At 38.7% G+C, this 22882-nt stretch overlaps 3 protein-coding genes across 3 annotated transcripts; 2 read left to right on the top strand and 1 right to left on the bottom strand.

The window, feature by feature from the left end:
• Positions 1-454: 454 nt before the first annotated feature.
• On the top strand, positions 455-1520 carry LOC129248200 (uncharacterized). Its single transcript, XM_054887662.1, has one exon. It carries the CDS (start codon positions 455-457, stop codon positions 1430-1432), a length of 978 nt encoding a protein of 325 aa, XP_054743637.1. The 3' UTR covers positions 1433-1520.
• A 5392-nt stretch (positions 1521-6912) lies between these two features.
• Positions 6913-14253, top strand: LOC129247275 (multiple epidermal growth factor-like domains protein 11). Its single transcript, XM_054886335.1, has 3 exons — positions 6913-7089; positions 11093-13052; positions 14008-14253. Exons 1-3 carry the CDS (start codon positions 6913-6915, stop codon positions 14046-14048), a joined length of 2178 nt encoding a protein of 725 aa, XP_054742310.1. The 3' UTR covers positions 14049-14253.
• A 1107-nt stretch (positions 14254-15360) lies between these two features.
• LOC129249427 (von Willebrand factor D and EGF domain-containing protein) lies at positions 15361-20323 on the bottom strand. The gene is made up of 3 exons (XM_054889238.1): positions 19309-20323; positions 15607-16152; positions 15361-15531 (listed from the first exon to the last, which is right to left on the bottom strand). The coding sequence occupies exons 1-3, from the start codon at positions 19707-19709 to the stop codon at positions 15435-15437; spliced, it is 1044 nt and encodes a 347-aa protein (XP_054745213.1). The 5' UTR covers positions 19710-20323; the 3' UTR covers positions 15361-15434.
• Positions 20324-22882: the final 2559 nt, after the last annotated feature.

The following is a 22882-nucleotide window of genomic DNA, read 5'->3' as shown; positions in this document are numbered from 1 at the left end:
TTTTTGGGAGCGAAATTTTGTATGGGAAATCGCGTTTTTTAATTACGGATTTTGAGTTAAGCGCGAAAAAGTAGATCATCTACTTATATGTATCTAACGTATTATAATTGTGTTACTAAACTGAAAACTTTCAGCAGCGGACTAATTAAACTTCGTACCAAAACAGGCCTCCCTAAAGTACACACTTGTCTGAACAAAGTATGGCTCCCCTCGATTGGAAGTATGAACATAGCGATCTGTTATTATCAGTTGAACTTACAATGGCGCGCGAGTGCTGATAACTCAAAAGCGTCCGAACAAAAGCAAAATATAAAAATAAACATGCAATATAAATAATAACAAAGTAAAAATATAAAAAACGCATGAATATATGCTGACAATAACAAAAGATACGCGAAGCAACATGCGAGGATTTGTCGCCTGATCAGCAACGAATGGCATTATTTACTCTGGAATGTTTAAAGCGGGCGGTACGAATAGTTCAACTCGTCCAAGTGAAAATTACGATCTTGATATTAAACAGGAAACGGACGCTGGCCAAACGAACTCAACCACTACGACGATGGTTGAATGGACATCAACACACCTGCCCGCCAGCTATCTCATTCAACTTGTAGCAATCGTTAAGGTTTACTTGCTGCTGATCAGTTGTTTGCCCAGCATAAGCGCCGTCGCACCATTACCCATTACCGGCAGATATTGCAAACAGAATGTGAGCGTCAAATATCAAGAGCCAGTGAGGCACACCTCTCAGCCGATACGACGTGCTGCAGACACAAATGAAGTTGCCTCGTCAACAAACACCGCTTTAGATGCCGTCACCGAAAACTTTATCACATACGAATCGCGCGTACGTTGGGAGACTACCAATGTCTGCTGTGCAGGCTATCGCACGTTGCTATTCGGTTTTTGCGAGCCCATCTGTGACTTGACCTGTCCAAGCTTCAGCTATTGCGCCACGCCCAATCAGTGTGAATGCCTGCCTGGCTATGAGGAACATCATCCGAATAAAAAGGATGAACTATTACTTGACTGTCGTCCCGTCTGTGTGGACGGTTGTCCGCCACATAGTTATTGTGTGGCGCGGAATCGCTGTGAATGTCGTGAAGGTTTCAGGAATGTCAACAATTGGTGGTTCATGCCGTTGAAGTGCGAACGCATACGCTGTTCAGCGGTGGACCAGCGTTACGATATCGAGCAGCGGGCATGCGTGAAGATTGAGATGAGCATGGAAGATCTAATGCGAAAGGTGGCTGCACGTCTAGCAAAGGGATTGAACGACTTCGCCGTGGAGGATGATGAAGAGGAGGGAGAAGAAGAGAAGGTAGAAGAAGGCGCGAATGAAATAAAAAAGGAGCAGAACGAATCCGTGCCAGAGACGACGTGGCAAACTCAGACGAAGAGGGATGTAAATGAGAAGACTGTCGTGTAGATATTTAAGGGTGGCTATGGAAGGGGATTGGTGTTCATATGTTCTAGTGTGAATAAATTTTTGAGAAGAAATAGTGCAAATAAATAAAACCAGCGCAAGTATTACATTGTGAAATTTTCGATGGAAGTTAATGAATCCAAGCAGTTGCGGTAAGGCCGAAATACAATGCAACCTCAGTTAAAAAAAAAATTGCGAGAAAACAGGCACGCCGGAATTTATTGCTCCTGGGTAATTAGAGTAAATGAAGAAATATCCCAAAAATACTCATTCAAATCTAGCTCAGAAAGTGTTCGTAACTACTATAATCGTAACAATCATAACTAGATTATTTTGTCGGCCCACTGTATGGTATTTTACTGCGGAATATCATTTTCTTTTTCATCGGAAGGTGAATTTATACACAAAGCTCTATACTGTGCTCTCGGCTGTATGCTGTTCAACTTGACATAGCCCTTAAACAACCTTCTATAATATCGGCACGTTCCCACACTTTGACTTTTAAATCGGGAAACAGGATCCTGCGAACCTAGGTCGTACATTTGCTTAAGGTGTTTGTGTTTCTTGAGAATGCTGATTCACCTATAACGAGGGCTGCCCCTCTGTATGAAAGAAGAAATAATTAACAAATAAACTTTCTCATGTTCCTGAAAGTTTGGTTCGCAACGATCGGCACACTATTTTTGTAAATATTTACTTAAAGTAGTAGGAACTCTTAGCCACCCAATTGAGCACTGTTGAGCCTATAAGTTCATCGACCGTTGATATCATTCTTGTTGCCACTTGACAGGGTATACAATCTACGCTTAAGCTTACGTCGCATTCTAATTGAGGCATGTCTATTAAGCGGTTATTATATTAGCGAAAAAATTATGACTTTCAATAATTTTTTTTTGCTAGTCAATTGCTTTATTTTAGAAAAATAAAAACATAGCATTAATACATCATGTTTCGACTTGATTTTAGCAAAATTTCAAAAAGCAAAATTAATAATTGTAAAACCTTTGTGTGGAGCCTGTTTTTCCAGAAGTCTCTTGCGGTGATCATCACGAGTCCTTGGAGATTCATTTAAAATTAGCCAGACAAGAGAAATTAGTTCTATTAATAGATGTTCTTGTGCCTGATCCAAGCTTTTTTCAAAATTAAATTTAAAAAATTTAAAAATTAAATTCTCAGGAAATATTTTTCAGATTTTCGAAAGAAAAACGGACAATTAATTGTCAAAAAAAATCGAAATTTAAAAAAAATCCTTCGATCAGGCACAAGTTTTTTATGTTCAAAAGCAGTAGCGGTTTTTAAGTTACAGTGATCACGCGCTCAAAAAACGTAGTTTTGAGAAAAACGCATTTCAAGTTTTTGTTTTTACTCGAGTGTCCTTTGTTAATTGTTGAATAACTCAAAAAGTGTTTGTCGGATTCACTTCAAATTTTCACACAATATTTTCAGATATTATACTTTAAGAAAATGCAAAAAAATCAAATTCTTTGGAAAATTCCGGCTACACCTTAATTGATTCAACAGACCTCATATCTGACTTCAAACAAATGAAAAACTTTTGCTATAGAGGTAATTTTAGTTTCGCAAATAGAAATAAAGTAAACTAGTAATACTTTTCCGCTTTCCTGTTCCTTTTAGAAGACATTCTGTGAAGTAATTAATAAAATATCTGCAAAATACATAAAAAAATTAGCGATATCGGCGCAGTAAAGCAAGCCAGGTTTTTGCTTGTTTAAATGCAAGAAAATTGGAAGAGCCATTTAAAAGAAAGCAACAAATTATCAAAACACACAATAGGCGTTCACTGAGTATATATCCACATATTTATTGTACACGTGTGCATGTACATATGTATAAGCATGCATTAGAATTTGAAATATGTGGTAGCGTTTTTGTTGTTTCTATGTTTGTTCTTTTTTCACTTTTTTGCTTTAACTTACACCAAAGAATAATGGCACACTTTGTATGGCTATGGCCACAATTTGTACTTACAATAATAGTTATGTAAATACATACATGCATACCAGAGATGCCAATATTAGCGGAAAATTTTGATCTCGATATTTCGGGATTTTTGAAAAGTAATTTCGCGATCCCAGTATTTCGGGATTTTTGAAAAGTAATTTCGGGATCCCGAGATTCGCCTTGGGACATAATGTTTTTAATGTGAGTAAAATTTCGTTGTCGTGAAATAAAACCATTTAAAATTTACGATAAACTGACTTTAAAAATCGCCTGTTAATTAATACAGAAAAATACTCAGAAACCCTTACAAAAAAAATAAGAATACGAGTGCAAGGTACTTTTGAAAGTAATGATTGATATAAGAAAATAAAACAAAAATATATAAAAACACAACTCCTTAGCACAATTTTTCTGGGCGTTTCGTGAGGAGCAAATCCTGCTTCTCAATATTCAATGTTGCTCAGCCTTGGTTTTTATCAGGGCAAAAAGGGGCAATTTTATATTCGAGTTCAAAAACAAATCAGACTACACAGTCCCCGACCTAACCTTCAAGAAAGGCTCACGGTACGTTTCCCACCCAAAGGGAAGGTGATTGGAAGATACGATATTGAAATCTATACCGATGGTTCTAAGATGAACTGTGGTGTGGGAGCTGACTTCCATTCGGAGCCACTCAACCCATCTCAGTCAATTCGTCTTCCTGACTATGCCAGCGTGTTCCAGGCAGAACTGTTAGCGATCAGAGAAGCATGCAAATCTACAAGGAAGTTGGTGCAAGAGTAGATCTTCTCAGACAGTCAAGCAGCTATAAAGGCCTTGGACTCCAACTCCATTTCATCCAAACTAGTCTTACAGTGTAGAGAGGAGCTGGAATTGCTCAGTCATTGGCTTGAAGTCACTTTGATATGGGTTCCCGGTCACAGGAACATACGGGGTAATGAGATAGCGGATGAGCTAGCAACTAGCAAGAAAAGGCTCGATACTAGAAATAGCAGAGGCGGTGGCAGTCTCCACCCCACTCAACACATTAAAAGCATCCATAGCTTCACACTATCATGCTTTAGCCGAAAGAAGATGGAAGCAACTAACTACATGTATTACAACAAAAAACACATGGCCGTCATACAAAATCCAAAGGACGAACGATCTGTTAGGATGCTCCCGGCCAAACATTACACGCATCAATGCAACCCCTACAGGCCATTGGAAAGTAGGGGATCATGCACCTAGACTCAACCTACCCTTAAATCCTATCTGCAGGAGCTGTCAAGCGGAAGGGGTGAAGGAAATCCTTTTCCACTACTTATGTGAATGTGCAGGGCTAGCTAGGGCACGACACTGCTTTTGGTAAGCCTTTCCTGCAGCAAATTAATGAGACCTCATACATCGAGATAAAGAATTTGGACTTCACTAAATGGATTTCACTTAGAACAAAAAAAAAAAGAAAGAAAAAAAAACAAACATCATTATACGAGGACGGTGGTAGTAAAACGGTGCTGGTCACTAATTAGGATTATTTCAGTGGAAATACTCAACCACTTCAACAACAACAACAACAACATATTCGAGTAAGTGCAATGAAACTGCTCAAGCCCACTCATTTACGCTTTCAATTGTAATATATAGGGTTACCAGCTAGAGGAGATTATTTTTGGAGCATTTCTGATTAATTTGGTTACATGACACGATGTTCAAGACCTAACTACTTTTGAGATATTCGATTTTAAACATAAAACTTTTTTTTCTTTTTTTTTGCTTAAGCGCCCACTTTCTTTTATGTTAGTTCAAGATCCAATTTTTTCCGGTTTTTAGCTCAAGGGTACACCTATTAATAAAAATCAGTAATAAAATTTGAACCAAGCCCTGACAGTTAAAGATGGCTGCTTGATAAAGCTCTGATTTTAGGATTTTTCACTAAGTGTTTTCTACTCCACACCAGGAAAAGATATAAAAATTTGTATGACAACTGTCCTGGAAAAACTGACAACTAAACTTTTAAGAATTAGTAAGTATTTTAAGCTATTCAAGGAGGTATGCTACTTAAAGTAAAGAAGTAGCCCGTAAGTCAATTCCAGGTTCAACTAGTGGAGCGTAAAATGTCATAAGGAAGGAATTGTAAAAATACTTGGGGAAAGCAAAAACTTAACAATTTAAACTTTTTTATTTATTGTAATTCGTTCTTAATATGCCCATCTCTATTTCTGATACAAATTCTCATTATTTTCATATATTTTTTTATTTATTTTTTTTTGGTAGTTTAAAGTACAGCGTTGCCCATATTCGACGGACCCGACGGAGTCCGATAACTCTTTGAGCCCATTCCAACGATGAGGCTTGTCCGCAGGCAACAATCTTTGCGTCAATTGAATCTTATACGGGAATAAATGCAAATCAATGCAGATAATTCGTTGTAAAGTGGTCCGAGCAATGCCCAACTGCTGAGAATGGCGATTTTGGGATGTCCTTGGCGACGTCTCAACACTGGCCCGTACAAGAGCAATATTCTCATCCTTGGTCGGTTTTGATTTTGGCCACGTTGAGTTTTCACAATTGACTTCTTTTGTTGAATGTAAATTTCAACAATTTGGGAGCGCTCGCGTGGTGCGTACTGTTCCATGTCATTAAGCGATCTGACGTCTCTGTCAAAAGATACAGGGTTGCCAGATGGGTCCGTCGAATATTGGCAACTCTGTATGCCATTTATTCCAACAAGCTCACTTTTTTAGCTTAATTTTTAAAAACTTTAAACGAGAAATGCTTGCTCAGCTCGACTGAATGAGTTGAGATATGGTATCAAATTCGTGGATATTAGTGATACAGTTTTCAATACAAATCAATTTAAATCATATTTTAACACGAGTATAAAAGTAAATTTAAAGACTTCTTGGAATTTGAAATACTTTTATTATAAATAAATTGTGTTAGAAACAAGTTTTTATTTCTCTATGCATTCTGCATACTTCCTTAAATTCAACGTTAAAAGGATCACGGGATCCTGGGATTAGTACCGAAATTTTTCGGTACCTGTAAAGTACATTAGCATCCCTAATACATTGATATATGCATATACATACGCATTCGAACTAAATACGAAATATAATATTTGTATTGGTGCATTTCGCTTTGCTTAAATTGCGCCTGGCGCTTGCGACTTGATGCAACTCATACAGCGATAAAGAACTAAATACTGTATTAAATTTTTATTGTGACTCAATAGTGAATAGGAATTTAAGCAGTTTCGCATTTTATTTTTAATGAAAGATTAGTTCTCTTTTTTATTTAATTTCGCAAGAGCACTTTTGCGGTTTATATGCCTAGTTTTGTGATGCAGACCCTTCAGTTCACATTAAAACTTTGATCAAACTTGTTGTAAAACGGAAAGAGGCATAAAAAACGAACGCGTTAGTAGAAAAGTTAATATATGAAAATATTTACAAAACGTCAAATATTGTGGAAAACGTCGTATTTCTTTTTCGTCTTCTTAATTATTTGTTAGTGCAATGCATTTAACTAAGTTAACAATGATAACGGCTTTGCTAGCATGGATCGGTCTTGTCTCGGGACAATGGTGTGTTCAACGTAAATATATAACGAAATCTCGTATGATGGCGGTGACAAAGCGAGAGACTTACTGGACCTATAATTGGTTAAATATTCAAGTGCAGCGAACCAGATACGGCTCGGATTTCGAACCACATGTTAGTATCTGTGCCCCACAAGTGCCCATATCTGCTGAAATACTATGATTTATAAAGCAGATATTACGGCTTCCTTAGCCGAGGGTCGGTGAATTCGCGGAATATTCGTTTCTTCCTGCATTCAGCCATAAATTCCAAAAAAAAATCTATTCTAAATATAAAAGTAAAACATGAACAGATGACTTGAATTTTCAAAGTAAATTTATTCAATTCAAATCAATTTAAATCATATTTTAACACGAGTATAAAAGTAAATTTAAAGATTTCTTGGAATTTGAAATACTTCTATTATAAATAAATTGTGTTATAAACAAGTTTTTATTTCTCTATGCATTCTGCATACTTCCTTAAATTCAACGTTAAAAGGATCTCGGGATCCTGGGATTAGTACCGAAATCTTTCGGTACCTGTAAAGTACATTAGCATCCCTAATACAGGGTGGCTGATGAATTTTGCTACATTAAGAAACTCAAATAACTTTTTTTTTAGTGCATGGAATTCATTTATTTTTTTTTCAAGTTGAAGGTCATTAAATTTTACTAAATGTAGCTTAACTAGTTTTAAAAATAATTGAATAAGGTCAGGCGACCTGGGGGGCCAACGAAATTCGGAGTTTCTTGAAATCAGATTATTGGGAAATTTTCGTCGCAACTCTGTCATAACAGTCTGGGCTATGTGAAACGTTGCCCCATCTTGTTGAAACCACACAGAGTTGAAAGAATTCTCTTTCGGCGTAGTTCTGGATAGAAAAATTCTTTCAGCATTTTCAAATAACGGTCTCCAGTAACCGTAACGGTGTGACCATTTTCTTCCAAAAAATAAGACCCGACATTACAGCGTGAAGAAACCGCACACCACACTGTCACGCGAAGAGGATGCAATTCCGTCTCGTGGAGTATCTGTGGGTTAGAAGTACTCCATATTCGACAATTTTGTTTGTTCACATTGCCGTTTAAATCGAAATGGGCCTCATCACACATGAAAAGGCAGTTTAACATGTTTTGGTCTTCTTCCACCATTTGCAGGATCTTCTGGCAAAATTCCAAGCGAATCGGCAAATCTGCTGCATTCAGTTTGTTAACCATTTGAATTTTGTAGGGAAATAAGTATAAATCTTTGTGCATTATTGTTTGCAAAGACTGTCGGCTGACACTAAGTTGAGCAGATAAGCTTCTTGTTGAAACCCTTGGATTGCTTTGTATAGCTGCAGCTACAGCAGCGATCGTTTCCTCCGTCCGAACTGGTGGGTTTCGATGATAAGGCCTTCTTGCGACTGTTCCTTGCTCAGCAAAATTATTCACCAGTCTCATTATGGTCCATCTGCTCGGGGGATCGCCATCAAACATCCGCCTGTACTCTCTCTGTACCAAAACTACGGACTCCAGTGCGTGATAGCGGCGGACTATCCAAATTCTTGTTTGCGTGTCCCAGTTATCCATTTTAATAAATTTTAAAGATCAATCTGCAAATTAAAACAAAAATGGAACAGATAACTTAAAAAGAAAAAAAGTTATTCAATTTTTTTTTGGTAGCGGCTTTTATCAGCCACCCTGTACATTGATATATACATATAGGTACATACGTATTCGAACTATATACGAAGTATTTGTACTGGTACATTTTGTTTTGCTTAAATTGCGCCTGCCGCTGGCGACTTGATGCAATTCATACAGCGATAAAGAGCTAAATACTGTATTAAATTTTTATTGTGACTTAATAGTGAATAGGAATTTAAGCAGTTTAGCATTTTATTTTTAATGATAGATTAGTTCTCGTTTTTTATTTAATTTCGCAAGAGCACTTTTTCGGTTTACATGCCTAGTTTTATGATGCAGACCCTTCAGTTCACATTAAAACGTTGATCAAACTTGTTGTAAAACGGAAAGAGGCATAAAAAACCAACGCGTTAGTAGAAAAGTTAATATATGAAAATATTTACAAAACGTCAAATATTGTGGAAAACGTCGTCTTTCTTTTTCGTCTTCTTAATTATTTGTTAGTGCAATGCATTTAACCAAGTTAACAATGATAACGGCTTTGCTAGCATGGATCGGTCTTGTCTCGGGACATTGGTGGTTTAATTTTCGAGTGCGGCGAAACAAAAGCCGCACGAATCAGGAACCAGATGTTAGTATCAGTGCCCCACAAGTGCCCATATCAGCTAAAAAACTATGATTTATAAAGCAAATACATATTACGGCTTCCTTAGCCGAGGGTCGGTGAATCCGCGGAATATTCGTTTCTTCCTGCATTCAGCCATAAATTCCAAAAAAAAAATCTATTCTTAAAATAAAAGTAAAACATGAACAGATGACTTAAATTTTCAAAGTAAAGTTATTGCTAGCTTTTGCGACTTTAGGCATTTTGACTGTTAAGTGATTGATCTCCAATTAACTCGCTGTAAATACTTGAAATACCGATATTGCTCATTCTAAAAGGGAACTAAAGAGTTTAAGACGTTCATATTATTTATGCTCTCTGGAAGAAGAAAGCCTTGCATTTTTGGAGAAGGTTCATTGGTATATCTTAAGGCTGCTCACATAAAAGCATGTAATGACTTTATAAAATGGCGGTGAAACTGATATTACTATAGGGTGTCCGCGTTTATGGACTTTCCTAAATAAAAAAATAAAAAATAAAGTAGCTGGCACGTACACTTCTGTTAGGTGTTTGGCCGAGCTCCTCCTTCTATTTGTGGTGTGCGTCCTGATGGGGTTCCACAAATAGATCACTTTTATCGCCCAGCTAAAGAAAATAAAAACGAGCTGGTCCTATTGCAATCGGCGTGGCTCCACTCAATTATTCAATTAAATTGAATATAATTTTAAACATTTTAACATCGGAAAATAAAAAACAAAGGCAGACTAATGCTGGCTCTAAATTTCTAAGAAACGACACTATGATTCCAACACAGCGGGGTGTCCAGGACACGTTAGCCCTTCAATGAAAGAAAGGGTTGTGCAATGTATATATATATTTTGTTTTTTATCGGGACAGACTAGCAGGTACAGCACTCAGACACGGTTAAGTGCATTGTTCCTTTTTTAATTTTCTTTAAATCTACCCGATCTGCCAAGAAATCTGAATAGATCTTGTGGGGCCAAGTAGCCAAGGTGGTGGTGTATAAATTGGTATTCACAGTTTGATTGATACTGAAGCGAATATTTGGGGAATTTTTGCCGCGCTGTATATACATCTTTTAAAATAAAGCCCCAAAATAAGTATGTAATTAATTAACTTCGAACAAAAGTCTAGTGTGAATAATCTTTAGACAAGCATAGATTGGCCAACAGAGTCTCCAGATCCAAACTCCATAGAGCACGTGGGCTATTTTAAAACATAAGATAAACAAACACAGCATAACAGCGCAAACAGCCTTGAAAGATGCTTTCATTCACGAGCGGAGCGACATAAGTACAGAGGATTACTGTTATTATCAAATCAGAGGGTGGATATACTAAATATTTATATTCTTATCACTAATTCCTTTTATTTCTACTGATTTATTAATAAAAGATCATTACTTCATTCTTTATAATGGAAAATTCGAGAGTAATGGGGTGTAGTACTTTTGGCCAAGCTGTACATATGTATATAATTGGCACCTACATCCTTTGCTGGAGATATGGTGAGTTCCTGCTCCAAAAATGGTGAAACATACAATTTTACGCCGCCTCCCAACGATAGCCGGTTTTCTCTTAGAAGATTTTTCAAAGCAGAAATACACTCGGCGGTCGTCATTAGAAAAATGTCCATGAATCCGGTTGCCATTGGACTAAGCGTTGTCTAATTAATTTTAACGAGTTTCGCAATTGCGTTAGGAGCTGCCAATTCATATCATTTATTCTAAATTTTTGTTCTCAGAACAAAACAAAGTCAGCTTTATTTTACATTAGTTGATGTAGCCAAAATTAAAAAATAAATAATAATAAAAAATACTTTCCTTCAAGGCTCTTTACTCCTTTTCAAAATGTTCATCACAGTTTTCATTTTTTTCTTTCAGTATTACACTGAACCCCAAATTGTGAAAGTTTGCTGCTCCGGCTACACTGAGAGGAACTCCACCTGTGTACCGATTTGCATACCGGCTTGCCCGGATAATAGTCACTGCAGTGATCCCAACCGTTGTAGTTGTAACTCCGGTTACAGCTCCACCATTTCCTATGAGGCTACCATCGTCTGCAAGCCGATATGTGATCCAGAGTGCCCGGCATATAGCACTTGCACCAAACCTTCTGAGTGCGAATGCAATGAAGGCTATCGAACTCGAAATAACACTTGTGAACCGATTTGTATCACTCCCTGTCCAAATCATGCCAACTGCACCGCCCCACAGACTTGTAGCTGCTTACCGGGCTACAGACTCACCGCCGATGGGCAAGAATGTGCGCCTGTATGTAAAAATGGTTGTCCTTTGAACACTTACTGCCAATCGCCAGGTCTATGCGCTTGCCGCACTGGCTACACTTTGAAATCAACACAGACGGGTGGCGTTGAGCTGACCACAGAGGTTAGCAGTGAAGAGTGCGTGCCAGTTTGCAGTGACGGTTGCCCAGCACAAAGCAGTTGCGTGGCACCTGAAGTGTGTCGCTGTGAAGAGGGCTACACTATGCTCACTCTCGGGGTGGAATCAACCAATATTAGCACTTGTGTACCAGTGTGCGAGGAGCATTGTCCATTGCACGCTAGTTGCATGCGTCCGAACGAATGCGAGTGCGCGCCAGGCTATGAAATGAGTCATCTGTCGCAACATCGTCCCTACTGCCAAGCGCAATGCCAGCAGAATTGCAGTATCAATGGTAAATGTGTGGCGCCGAACGTGTGCGAATGTTTTGATGGCTACGAGCACGTGAATGGCACACACACCAACAATGAGCCAACGATCTCACAACAGCCTTACTGTCAGCCCAAATGTACGAATGGCTGTCTGCATGGCATCTGCTTTGCACCGGAAGTTTGCGTCTGCCAGCCCGGTTACTTAATGGGCGCTCAAGGTGTGTGTGAACCCGTCTGCACAAAAAGTTGCCAGCACGGACGCTGCATTGAGCCAGAAATTTGTGCCTGCGATGAAGGCTACCGCCTATCGGCGGCTGACTACAGCAAATGCGAACCTATCTGCACGAAAGCCTGCATCAACGCGGAGTGCGCTGCACCAGGAATTTGTCTCTGCCGTGACAAATACAAACCTAAGCACAATGCGAGCAGCGATGCGCTCAGTGCACACGAATGCGAGCCGATGTGCATACCCGAGTGTGTACACGCCGATTGCGTTGCGCCGGACCAGTGCCGCTGCCATGAAGGTTACGTGCCACATGATAATGCAACGCTAGCGCACATGTGCCAGCCACACTGTGAACGCAGCTGTAAACAGGGCAAATGCATAGCACCGGGTTCATGCTTGTGCGAAGAGGGCTTTGAGTTGGAATCCACGGCAGAAATGGATGAATGTGTACCAATTACGACAAGTAGAACAACAACGGAAACTCCATTTACAACTCCAGAAACAACTACAATAAATATACAAACAACTACGTCATTAATAACTTCTACCGCCTACATCGTGGACTGGTTCACTAAAAGTCTAACCGCAGAGTCTTTAACAACAACCAATGAAGAGACGCCGGTGCCACAAGATAGCTTGGCGGGGTGTACAGAAGTGTGTTATTGTTGGAAAAAGGAGGGTTCGGATCTGTGCTTTGAAATATGTGGCTTGGACAATGATACGTGCATTGATGCCAAATTTTCTCATTGTAATGAAGCAGACAAACAGATAGCATACACAGATGGCGAGGCAATAACAACCTTTACATGCGGATTAAACAGGACCACCTCAATTCACTATAGAGCCGACGGCAATGAAGAGCCTCTGTGGTTGCTCATTGCCGGCTCAATATTCATCGCAATAATGCTAATGGCAATTGTTTACCTGTGCGTTCGTATATACCAAACGCGACACGAAACAGGTGGGTGAAGCGGCCGAGAGGTTGCTACTACTACACATTCAAGGCTTATCTGATTAGGAAGACTATAATTTAAAAAAATTTAATTTTTAACAAAAAAAGTCCGTTTAAGACCTTTTCCACTTTTCACGCCACTTTTAAAAAAATATTTTATTGTAGTAAAATGCTTGTATGTTTTTTTTCGCAAATAATTAATTAATATAAAAAGTGGCATTGAATTAAGTATTAAAGCTATATTTCTTGTGAAATATTCAGGAAAACTGCTGAGCGAATTTGTTTTGGGTCAACTTTTATGCCAAGTGGTGACGTCAAAATGATTTTAAAATGAGTTGAATTTGTATGGCTGTGGTAAAGTTGGTAGTTCTGGGTTATGTAAAAAAATATTTCAATTGAATAAAAATATTTCGAGTGTAAAAAAATGTTTTTCTGCTTTACTTCGATTCGCCACTTCTCTGCTCACAAGAGAATTCTGCTGCCTGCCAAGCGCAGAGCAACCACAGTGTAGCGTTGTTTAAGATGCGTTGTCTATAGTCGCTTAGTCATGCTTTCAGTCCAGTGCTTCCTATTAGATTTTGCATACTTTCAGGCGAGATAACTAGAAAAGTAATGGGATTACATAGCAGTTCATCAAAGCGAAAGTTAAGCAATGCTGTCAAATTATATGCAACGCTGTGTTCGAGAGAAAATTTTTATTTTATTCATTTACTCGCTAGGCGATTGGTGGATCGATATCAATTCAATCAATTACAAATTTTAAAGCTTGGAGCAGGCCAACACAGCATGCGGCTTTAGGAGTTTTTTGATATAAACGAACTAAAATTTTCTGCAATATTGTTCATGTACCTTTTACTTGCACTTACAGCTTACATAAAAAGGAGGTTAATATAGAAAAAATCCTCATCACAAAAAAAAGCAATAAAAATTCTATATTAAAAGTATGTTTTAAATTTATTTTCAGGCGCACACGATATTCCCCTACGCTTACTTATGAAATTGTAATGGTCTAATTTTTGGCGATCTCTGCATTCCTCCAGAGAAGGATCGTACTAAACCAGATATTGATGAGATTTCTTGTATTGTAAGCTTTGTTATGCCTAGAAGAGATATTGTGGATTCTAAATTAAATGAATTATTTATGTCGTGCCATAAACTAAGCATTGAGCAGTATTTTAATAGTAAAATTAAAAAAAGTAATGATGTTTAACATATGGATTTTAATATCTGAGGTAAGCATAATGGGGAAAATACAATTTAGTGCTTTATTTAGTTATAAAGCTGTTGCAGAGATTTAATTTTAGGTCAAAAGAGCGAATTCATCAAGCACTAAGCACTGATATGTCCAAGTGGATCTAAAATCTGTTTAAATATTGTAACAAAATAGTAAAAAAAAGTAAAACTACACAGATTTGGGTCCGACTTCTCACCTAATAACAAAATTATTTCAACAGTAATTGTTCTCCTGTAGGTTCCTATTATTTGCAGAGGTGTAATGTGAATTTTGAGAGTTAAAGTTAAGTTAAGTTATGTACTTGTAAATCGTATTGAAGAATGCGGAAGAGTCATAGAAACGAAAAGCGAATCGAAAAAGGACTGGACGACTAGGAAAATCCGTAGAACTGAAGAAATATATATTGACAAAAGAAAAATTGCCTCAAAACTGTGTAGGAAGAGGAAAGGAGGAGCTGAGGTACATACTTTTTCTTCCATGCAAAGTGCAATCTCGATTTTTTTATATGGAAGAAAAAGCCTGGCACCTGCATTTGCGGGTGGATATAAGAAGAAATTGAACGAATGCGAAATAGTAGTGGTTACGGCAAGTGCATGTGCATTAGGTACTTTACTAATCTTACTCGTTACTCGTTGAAACTGTTGCATTGAGTTCAACAGCACTCCCTAGAAATATGCAAGGTTTCACAGCATTCAACCACTGTAAGTTCACAGAATTAGCTTAACGCTCTTGCTGTTAACTAAAGGTAATGTTATGGCATTCTCTGCCTATCGTGTATAAGTAGAAAACTAATGTGCGAACTAACATATACTTCTAAGTATTTTTGCTCCCAAATAGGTAGATAAATATAACACTTAGAAGCACATATGCATTGGTAACTGGCACATAGTAAGCAGTGAAGAGCGTAAGTAATTTTAAATATTCTAAAAAACTACATTTTTTCTATTTTTTTTTTAAATCATTTAGGCTCTTATTCTAAATGCAGAAGAACTATTTAGATCCATTTAATCAGGTTTAATTCACAAAACTATTTTAATTAAATCACATAAGTTAATTTTTTTTATAATTATTATCACAATACAATTATGATTATCACACATACTTTTATTTTTACTTTATTAATATAGATTCACCTACAGAAATATATAAAATTAAAACTAATTCGGCACACACTGCGTTGAACGTTCGTGATATGTGTAACCAGGATTACAGATACAACGATTATTGCTGTAGCAAATGCCATTGTCACATTTTCTACAAAGAAAATACATAGTTTTAGCAGAAATATTCCATGCAATTGCAAGGCATTTATGTATAGCAAACACTCACTGATAACATTCGCGCTGACAAACGCCATCCTTGAGCTCATAGCCTGGCGCACAGTCACATTCGTTGGGCTCTCGGCACTCACCGCCCTCACCACAGCCCGGCTCGCATACTGGCTGACAGCCATCATCCGTTAACTGATATCCTTTCGCACAGCCACATACTTCTGGTTCGGTGCAATTGTGTCGGGGATTCATGCCACAGCCGCTGCTACAAATGGGCCGACAAAACTTTCGCGTCTCATCCAACTTAAAGCCGGGATCACATTGACAGGTGCCGTCGAGAAAGCAGCGACCGTTCAGACAACTCACCGGACAAGTGAACACACAATCGCCATTATCAGTAGCCGTGAAGTTCTCGAAGCATTCACATTCATTAGGTGCGACGCAGCGGCCATTGCGGCAATTCTCACACACCGGCCGGCAAATGGTATTACCACGCCAACGCATTGGTGTATATCCAGTGCAGCAGACTTCAATCTTTTGTTGCTGGTTCTGTTGATCGAGTTGGATGCGTTCGGCGTATGGATACTTCTGAACGAGCTCGGCACTGCAAGGGGTAATGAATGGAAGAATTAGTAGAATTTGTCAGCATAATTTGAAGTGAATGTAAAAAACCAAAATTAAACACTAATCATATGACGGGGTTGATGATGATGATGATGATCACGATGATTAAATATGTGGACTACTCAACATCTCGGCACGCAATTGTTAGTTTTATAACGTGTAGCAAATTTGACTGAAAGCAATGGTAGTATTTTATGTGAGGGATTTGTTGTTGTTGTTGTTGTTGTAGCAGTATCTTTGCCCTGTCAGTGTAGTGTAATCACCGTTCGTCTTCGTCTAGCTCATCTAACGGTAGGCCCAGGAAACTAGCTGTTTCGACGGGTTGGGTCCAGAGGGAGAGAGGTGTTAGATGAGTGGGTTTGATGGGGCATGTGAAAAGGTGGTTAGTGTCGTGCGGGGTGCCTTCACATGCCGGACATATGTTTAGTATGCCGGCGTCGATTCTGGATAAGTAGGAGTTTAACCTGTTACAGTATCCAGAACGTAATTGTGCCAAGGTTACGCGGGACTCTCGGGGAACCTGGAGCTCTTCGTCTGCAATTGGTGGTGGTTGGACTCCGATAGCGGCATTCGGTGGTAGGGAGCTTAAGAAGGGGTAAGGGTCTCCCGATGAATGTCGTTTATGGCCTGTCTGTACACTGTCCGATCCTGGAGTATTCTGTCTCTTTTGTCCAGGATCTCGTCCACGTAGTTGAGGAAGTGCCTCCTGATGTGCCTGGGAGGTGGCTCAGGCTCAAGCAGGTGTCTGCATGGGTGAGGCCTACGGTGACACCCTAGCAGAAACTATTTGCTGAGCAGTTTGTTATGCGCCTTCACAGGAAGCATGTGAGCCTCGTCGTGCAGGTATTGTATGGGGGACATCAGGAGACATCCTGTCGCGGTCTTAATTGCAGTATTTTGTCAGGTCTGGAGCTTCGTCCACTGCGTATCACTGGTTCCAGGGGACCAGACAGGCGCAGCATAGTTAAGAACCGGTCGGCCTATTGCTTTGAAAGTCGACAGCAACATTTCTTTTTCTTTGCCCTAAGTGCTGCCGGCAAACGACTTGAGGAAGCACCCCCGAAAATGGCACCAGCCACTGCAAGAATTGCGTTGGACAGTTGTCAAGTTCCGAGGAACTACGGTCTGTGCGGGGAGCAGACTGTGCGGGGGACCAAGAGCTGCTGGTTTGTCCCCGCACTGGGATAGGAGCAGGAGGGTTGTGGGTCAGTGAGGGAGTTGTGTTGCACGTGGGGGCTCCTTACCGTTGAGGTGTTGTTGGTGGCGGCAGTTTGACGTGCCGACACTGAGGACAGTATCGCCGTTGAGGCAGGGGCCGCCTGAGGGCGGGAGCAAGACATGGCCACATACCTTGTGGATCACTCCCTGTGAGTCTTAAGGCCTGAGCAGGTCTTAAGATGACACCACCCGTTGCACTTGTTACACCTAACCGAGGTGGAGTTCGGGTGGAGCCGTTTGTGCCAAATGCAGCAGTAAAATATTTCTGGTCCGGGGTTGGGTTCGACGCCAGCCCGGAAGAGAAGTATTTGGAGCAAACGTGCTGCAATGAGTTGCTCCTGTGACGAAAGATTGGGGGGTGGGATACGGCGGCAGCCCTTAGTCGGGAAAAACCCGAGTCATTCCGGTAACGTAGAACCGGCTGCCATGGGAATGCATTTGTTATGTTATCCACATTTTGAAAATGTCGTCAAGTAAGCCCGTACGTTGAGCTCGCGCTCTCGATTGATTGAAAAAATGCGATTGATCTATACGATGAAAAAGAAAGAAGAATGTCGAGATTATGGGTGAATCCTTTTTTCGAAAGAAATGCAAAGTCTGAAAAACTAAAATTATAAAAAATGCGTTCATACATGCAAAATTTAAAGAAAACAAAAGAAATGTTGGTATAAACTCTGATAAGATACGAAACTCTTGAAAAGTACAAACTACAAGGGTCGTTTAAAAAGTTCGTGCTAAAATAAAACTTCGTAATTGTTTTGGCGGGCGGAGCCAAATGGGTTGGTGCGTGACTACCATTCGAAACTCGGAGAAAACGTAGGTTAGAGTCTGCGTGAAACACCAAAATGAAGAAAAGGTTTTTCTTCGGCAAGCAATGCAAAATCTCCGAGCGTGTTTCTGCCATGATAAAGCGCCTCATAAAGAAACCATTGCCGTTCGGAGACGATTTAAAACTGTAGGTCCCTCCATTTGAGGAACAACATCAAAACGCACGCTACAAATAGGAGGAGGAGCTCATTATAAATATATATATATAGTTCTTTGGGATAAACCTTTTTCACTTTTCGACATAGTCTACTTTTAGGCTTATACACTTCGTCCAACGCCGTTTTAGTTTGTTCATTTCAAATAGGATTTGTCCAAGTCTGAAAGCGCAATTCGTTACTGCAGCTACCTCGTTTCAATAAAATCTTTTTTCCACCAGTAATTTTTCCAAATTGGTGAACAAATAATAGTCCGAGATATCCGAGGGAGAATATGAGGGATATGAAACTAGTTGGAAGCCTATTTCCATTATTACTGAGATGTAAGCTGGTGCATTATCGTGATGAAAAATGAAAAATCACTCGACTTCTACTCGCATATGATAGACATATCTGGATTTTGCAACAATACTTGTACTTATGTACTAGGCTTTTGACTATTTATCGTCATCGTGAGCGTACGTTAATATGAGCCAAAATGATTCACGCGTCCATCCCAGGTTTCTATTTCAACTCAAATTGATAATAGAAATAACAGGTTGATCCTTCACCATGAACCACATTTTTTAGTTCGATGTACGGTGAATCGCGGAAAAGAAGCCGATCACATACTTGCTCTGTATACACACTTTCATACTATTTTCATACAGACTAAATCGAAATTATGAAAGCTTGTCTGCACCAGCGCTTTATAGCGCACTCCTGAATAGATATGTGCGTCTAAAAAGCGACAGTACGGAGTTCAATGTCAGCACTCGTATCAAACAACTTTATAACCGAGTTGAGTGATCTCGTGAGCCTCTTATCGCTTGCCAAATCGTATTAGCCAGCATCAGTTAAAAAATGAGTTAAGCAATCGGAAATAATATAAATTACACAGAAACGCAAACGTAAAAATCAGCCTCCCTCACTCTCACTCCCACCCACACACTTACGGCACCCAAATGTGGCACTTGTTTCCATCCGTCTGCATTTCACCGTTCCGCATTTGACCTCTTGCCTGCTTCTGCTGCCGCTGTTGTTGTTTACGTAGTTGGCGAGGCGTCAGTTGCAGTGAACCCGATGTTGCCAACTGACGATTATTGAACTGATAATTTGCATCATCCGCATGCCGCTGACGTCCATCTCTCCGACGCTGGGAAAATCGCTGATTTGGAGTCACCTCATTTGATTCATCATCGATATCAGCGGGGTCAACAGCATCAGCAACGGCGTATGATTGACGTTGTCGACGATGTTGCTGCGGCTCTGCTTTGACAATAATTACAACAAAGTGTAGATACAGCAACAACAGCACACAAAATGTGAATGGCTTAAGTGCTAAATTTGTTGCCATGCTAACGTGAAAAAGGGGCGGATGCTGGACAAACTCTTTCTTTTTACTTAATTTGAAACACGAAAACTTTTGTAGGATGTTTGTAGAAACTTTTTTAATTAAATTTTTTTTAACGTTTTAAATAAATGTATTTCTTCTATTTTTCACTTCTTGCTTTATTTTTTTTTTTAAATTAATTTTCGTTTTTCACTCTTGCCTCGCAATTAATATATTAAATTTCTGTCGTTTTCACGCAAATCTTTTACTTCCGAAATGTTTACTTCGCTTTCAAACGTTCGAAGGTCATACCCGTTCCATTAAACTCTCTATTTCGCAACTGAAATGAGTCCTATGTGCTCGCTTGTCATGCTAAATCTATACTGAAAATAAGTTGAGTAGATTTTGTGCGAATTGGCAGTCCGAACAAGCCGTAGTGCTCATAAATAGTGTTGCCATTCAACCGTCTCTGCCCCCATGTCTGCCGATCGGCCAATCCCCTCTCCCACGCCGCAGTGATACGTGAAGCTTTTTTTGTAGGAAGTAACCGTCCGTGCGCTGCCTTTGGCCCTCTCAAAGGTCTTTCACAGCGTCGCTTATCAGTGTCGAGAGCCTATTTTTATTTGTGTTGTTTATGAATTCTTTTTCTTTATATTTTTAATCGAACATTAACATTGAATATTTTGCTGAGGTTTTAATGAAAAAAAGTAATAAAAAAACAGAAAATTCCCAGTACTCGATCATATTTTTTTTAATATGAGAGTGTCAGTTTTATATGTACTTTCATTTTTTATACAGAGCATGGAAAACTTAAGAATAAGTTTCTAAAAATAATATGAAATTTTCGAATTTGCATAAGCTTTTAAGAGTAGAAGTGAATTTTAAGAAGCAGTAAAAGTATTTTGTGAAACGATCTTAATCTCAAAAAATCTACATTTCAATTTTCTTTTGAATTGAGTGCTTTCTTATCTTTTTTGAAATTACCAGGTGGCGCAAAATTATTCACTCTATCGGAAAGATTTATAATTTTTACAAATGGCGTTCTACGTTAATCCTATTTGACACTTGTGAACTAAATAGCTGCTGTATGCAAACAGATAAGTAATAGAGCGCGCAAAGGTAAATGTAAATATTTTCATCACTTAAAATAGTTTTTTTTTAATTTAGTAAAAAGGTTATTCAAGAAAAAAATTGGATGATTAATTTTGCGCCACCTTGTGTTAGTGTGTACAGGCTAAAAACTATAATAATCCCCAAAAATTTCTTTTATCTATAAATTCAATGCAAGTATTAAATTTCAGATATTTTTAAATTTTTGGAACAATTTTCTTGGTAAGACATTCTTTTGAATGGTAAACAAATAAACTATATTATTTTACTGTTGTATTTGAATTATTTACTTAAAAAAACTAGGAAAAAGCCTCCGAATATAAAAATTTTGCAATTTTTTTAATAGAAAACACTATTTTAATAATGCAAAAATTGATTATTTAAAAAAAAATTGTGCCTCGGGCATTTTCTCAAAAAAAATTACAAGCCAGAAAGTTTTTAGCAATTTTAAAATTTCTTGCAAAAAATTTGTATATGTTTTTTTTACATTGAAAGAATTTTTAATTTTATGAAATTAGCAAAGAAGGACAACTTCCAAAATGGAAATAAATTAATTTTGAACTAAGACGTTTCAGGCGTCGATAGACGAGCGAGAATGGAGAGTAAAATTTCAAGGCTATGCAACGTTTTGGGAATTTTCGTTCCGCGAGAGAGAAAAAAACAAATATCGTAGAGGAAAAGGAGAGAGAGAGCTATACCTTATATAATCTTAGATACACTTTAGGCTATTTTCCCCGAGTTTTTGCTTGTGGTTGCTAATTTCTAGTGAGAAATAACAATGCCCACTTTTTGGCGCTTGTTTGTTGGTGCAAACTTCTAGGAAATATATTTTTGGTGCCTACTGTTTGGGGCGTTTTTTGGTCCCAATTTTTTGGCGTTTGTGTTTTTTTTTTGTGCCTATTTCCTGGCACTTATTTCCGTTTCCTGGCTAGTGCTTGTGGGTACTATAAAGTGCTATCCATTCCGGCGTCGGATTTATTGGTATTGCCTTGTGGTAATATGTGCCGTTGCTGCGGTCCTGGAATTGCTGCGTTTGTGCGGGTGATAAACGCGCGTTGTTGCCACGGTTTGTGTCCGGCGTTTACCTACACCGGTCGACCCTTCCCCGTTTTTTGTAAATTTTGTCTATTTGTATTCTCTGCAAATGTTGTGAATTTATTTAGATATATATTCCTTCTCTCTCTCATTCTCTCTCGGGTCTCTCCCTCTTTCTTTGTCTGCCTTGAACGTATCACTTCTGTTATATGTACTACGCTAGACGCACTTTTTTTAATTTAAAGACTTGTACATTTTTTTAATAAATTAGCTTTTCAGTTCCTACATTTGAATTATTTACCTGCTACATTGCTTAAAAAATTACCAATCAAACTTTTTCGAAATTTTGCTTTTTTATTTTTTGATATTAGAATGGTTTCCGACCTACGCTAAATACGATTCCTTGTTTTTACGAGTTGTTAGCCCCCACTTTTCTCAAAATCATGATGCGATAGGCACTTCTGGTGCCAGAATCATTTTTAGCGCAAAAACACGGTACGGAGACCACTGTCTTATCAAGAATAAACCATGTGGATCTGTGTAACTGATATCCTTTTCTCTTTCTATCTATCTGAAAGTTCAATCGGTCCAAGAAAGTCGCCCCGAAAGCAATAGATCGCCCATGTCCCTCTTTGTATCTATTCACGAACGTATTCTCAAACGTCGACTAATACACTTAACAGTGTTTTACTGGATTAAAGCGCATGTTGGAATCGATAGCAATAAGTTTGCTGGCAACTACGCTAAAAGAGCAGAGGGATCTTTATCCGATATGACATTCACTCAATGCGCGTTTACTCTAAGGGCAAATACATCCGAAAGAGCATCAGCCTGACTGCAGGAATACCTTAGTAGGTCCAATAGTTTTTTTCAAACCCCGAACGCTTTCTCCCAAGCCCTGGAGGAAGGAAAAAAATGGGGGTACAATGTTGCTTTTGAAATTACTGTTTCTGGTGTTTCCTTCAACTGATCATGTCATACTCAAAACGTTTCAACATCGTGAATAAGGAAGACTGTTTATTTGACAGCAACACACTTTAAACACTCAATCC

Source organism: Anastrepha obliqua, chromosome 5 (genome assembly GCF_027943255.1).
Source record: "Anastrepha obliqua isolate idAnaObli1 chromosome 5, idAnaObli1_1.0, whole genome shotgun sequence".
Taxonomy (NCBI): Eukaryota; Metazoa; Arthropoda; class Insecta; order Diptera; family Tephritidae; genus Anastrepha; species Anastrepha obliqua.
The sequence above is the reverse complement of the archived record's forward strand: the minus strand, read 5'-3'. Positions and strand labels throughout refer to the sequence as shown.

What these genes read in the sequence shown, in the direction of transcription:
- LOC129248200 (XM_054887662.1), top strand. Translation starts at nt 455, where the DNA reads ATGTTTAAAGCGGGCGGTACGAATAGTTCAACTCGTCCAAGTGAAAAT.
- LOC129247275 (XM_054886335.1), top strand. Translation starts at nt 6,913, where the DNA reads ATGATAACGGCTTTGCTAGCATGGATCGGTCTTGTCTCGGGACAATGG. An exon ending in GCTCGGATTTCGAACCACAT is followed by an intron (nt 7,090 to 11,092) that starts GTTAGTATCTGT and finishes TTTTTCTTTCAG; the next exon opens with TATTACACTGAACCCCAAAT. An exon ending in CCAAACGCGACACGAAACAG is followed by an intron (nt 13,053 to 14,007) that starts GTGGGTGAAGCG and finishes ATTTATTTTCAG; the next exon opens with GCGCACACGATATTCCCCTA.
- LOC129249427 (XM_054889238.1), bottom strand. Translation starts at nt 19,709, where the DNA reads ATGGCAACAAATTTAGCACTTAAGCCATTCACATTTTGTGTGCTGTTG. An exon ending in AAGTGCCACATTTGGGTGCC is followed by an intron (nt 16,153 to 19,308) that starts GTAAGTGTGTGG and finishes TACCCCTTGCAG; the next exon opens with TGCCGAGCTCGTTCAGAAGT. An exon ending in TGTCAGCGCGAATGTTATCA is followed by an intron (nt 15,532 to 15,606) that starts GTGAGTGTTTGC and finishes TTTTCTTTGTAG; the next exon opens with AAAATGTGACAATGGCATTT.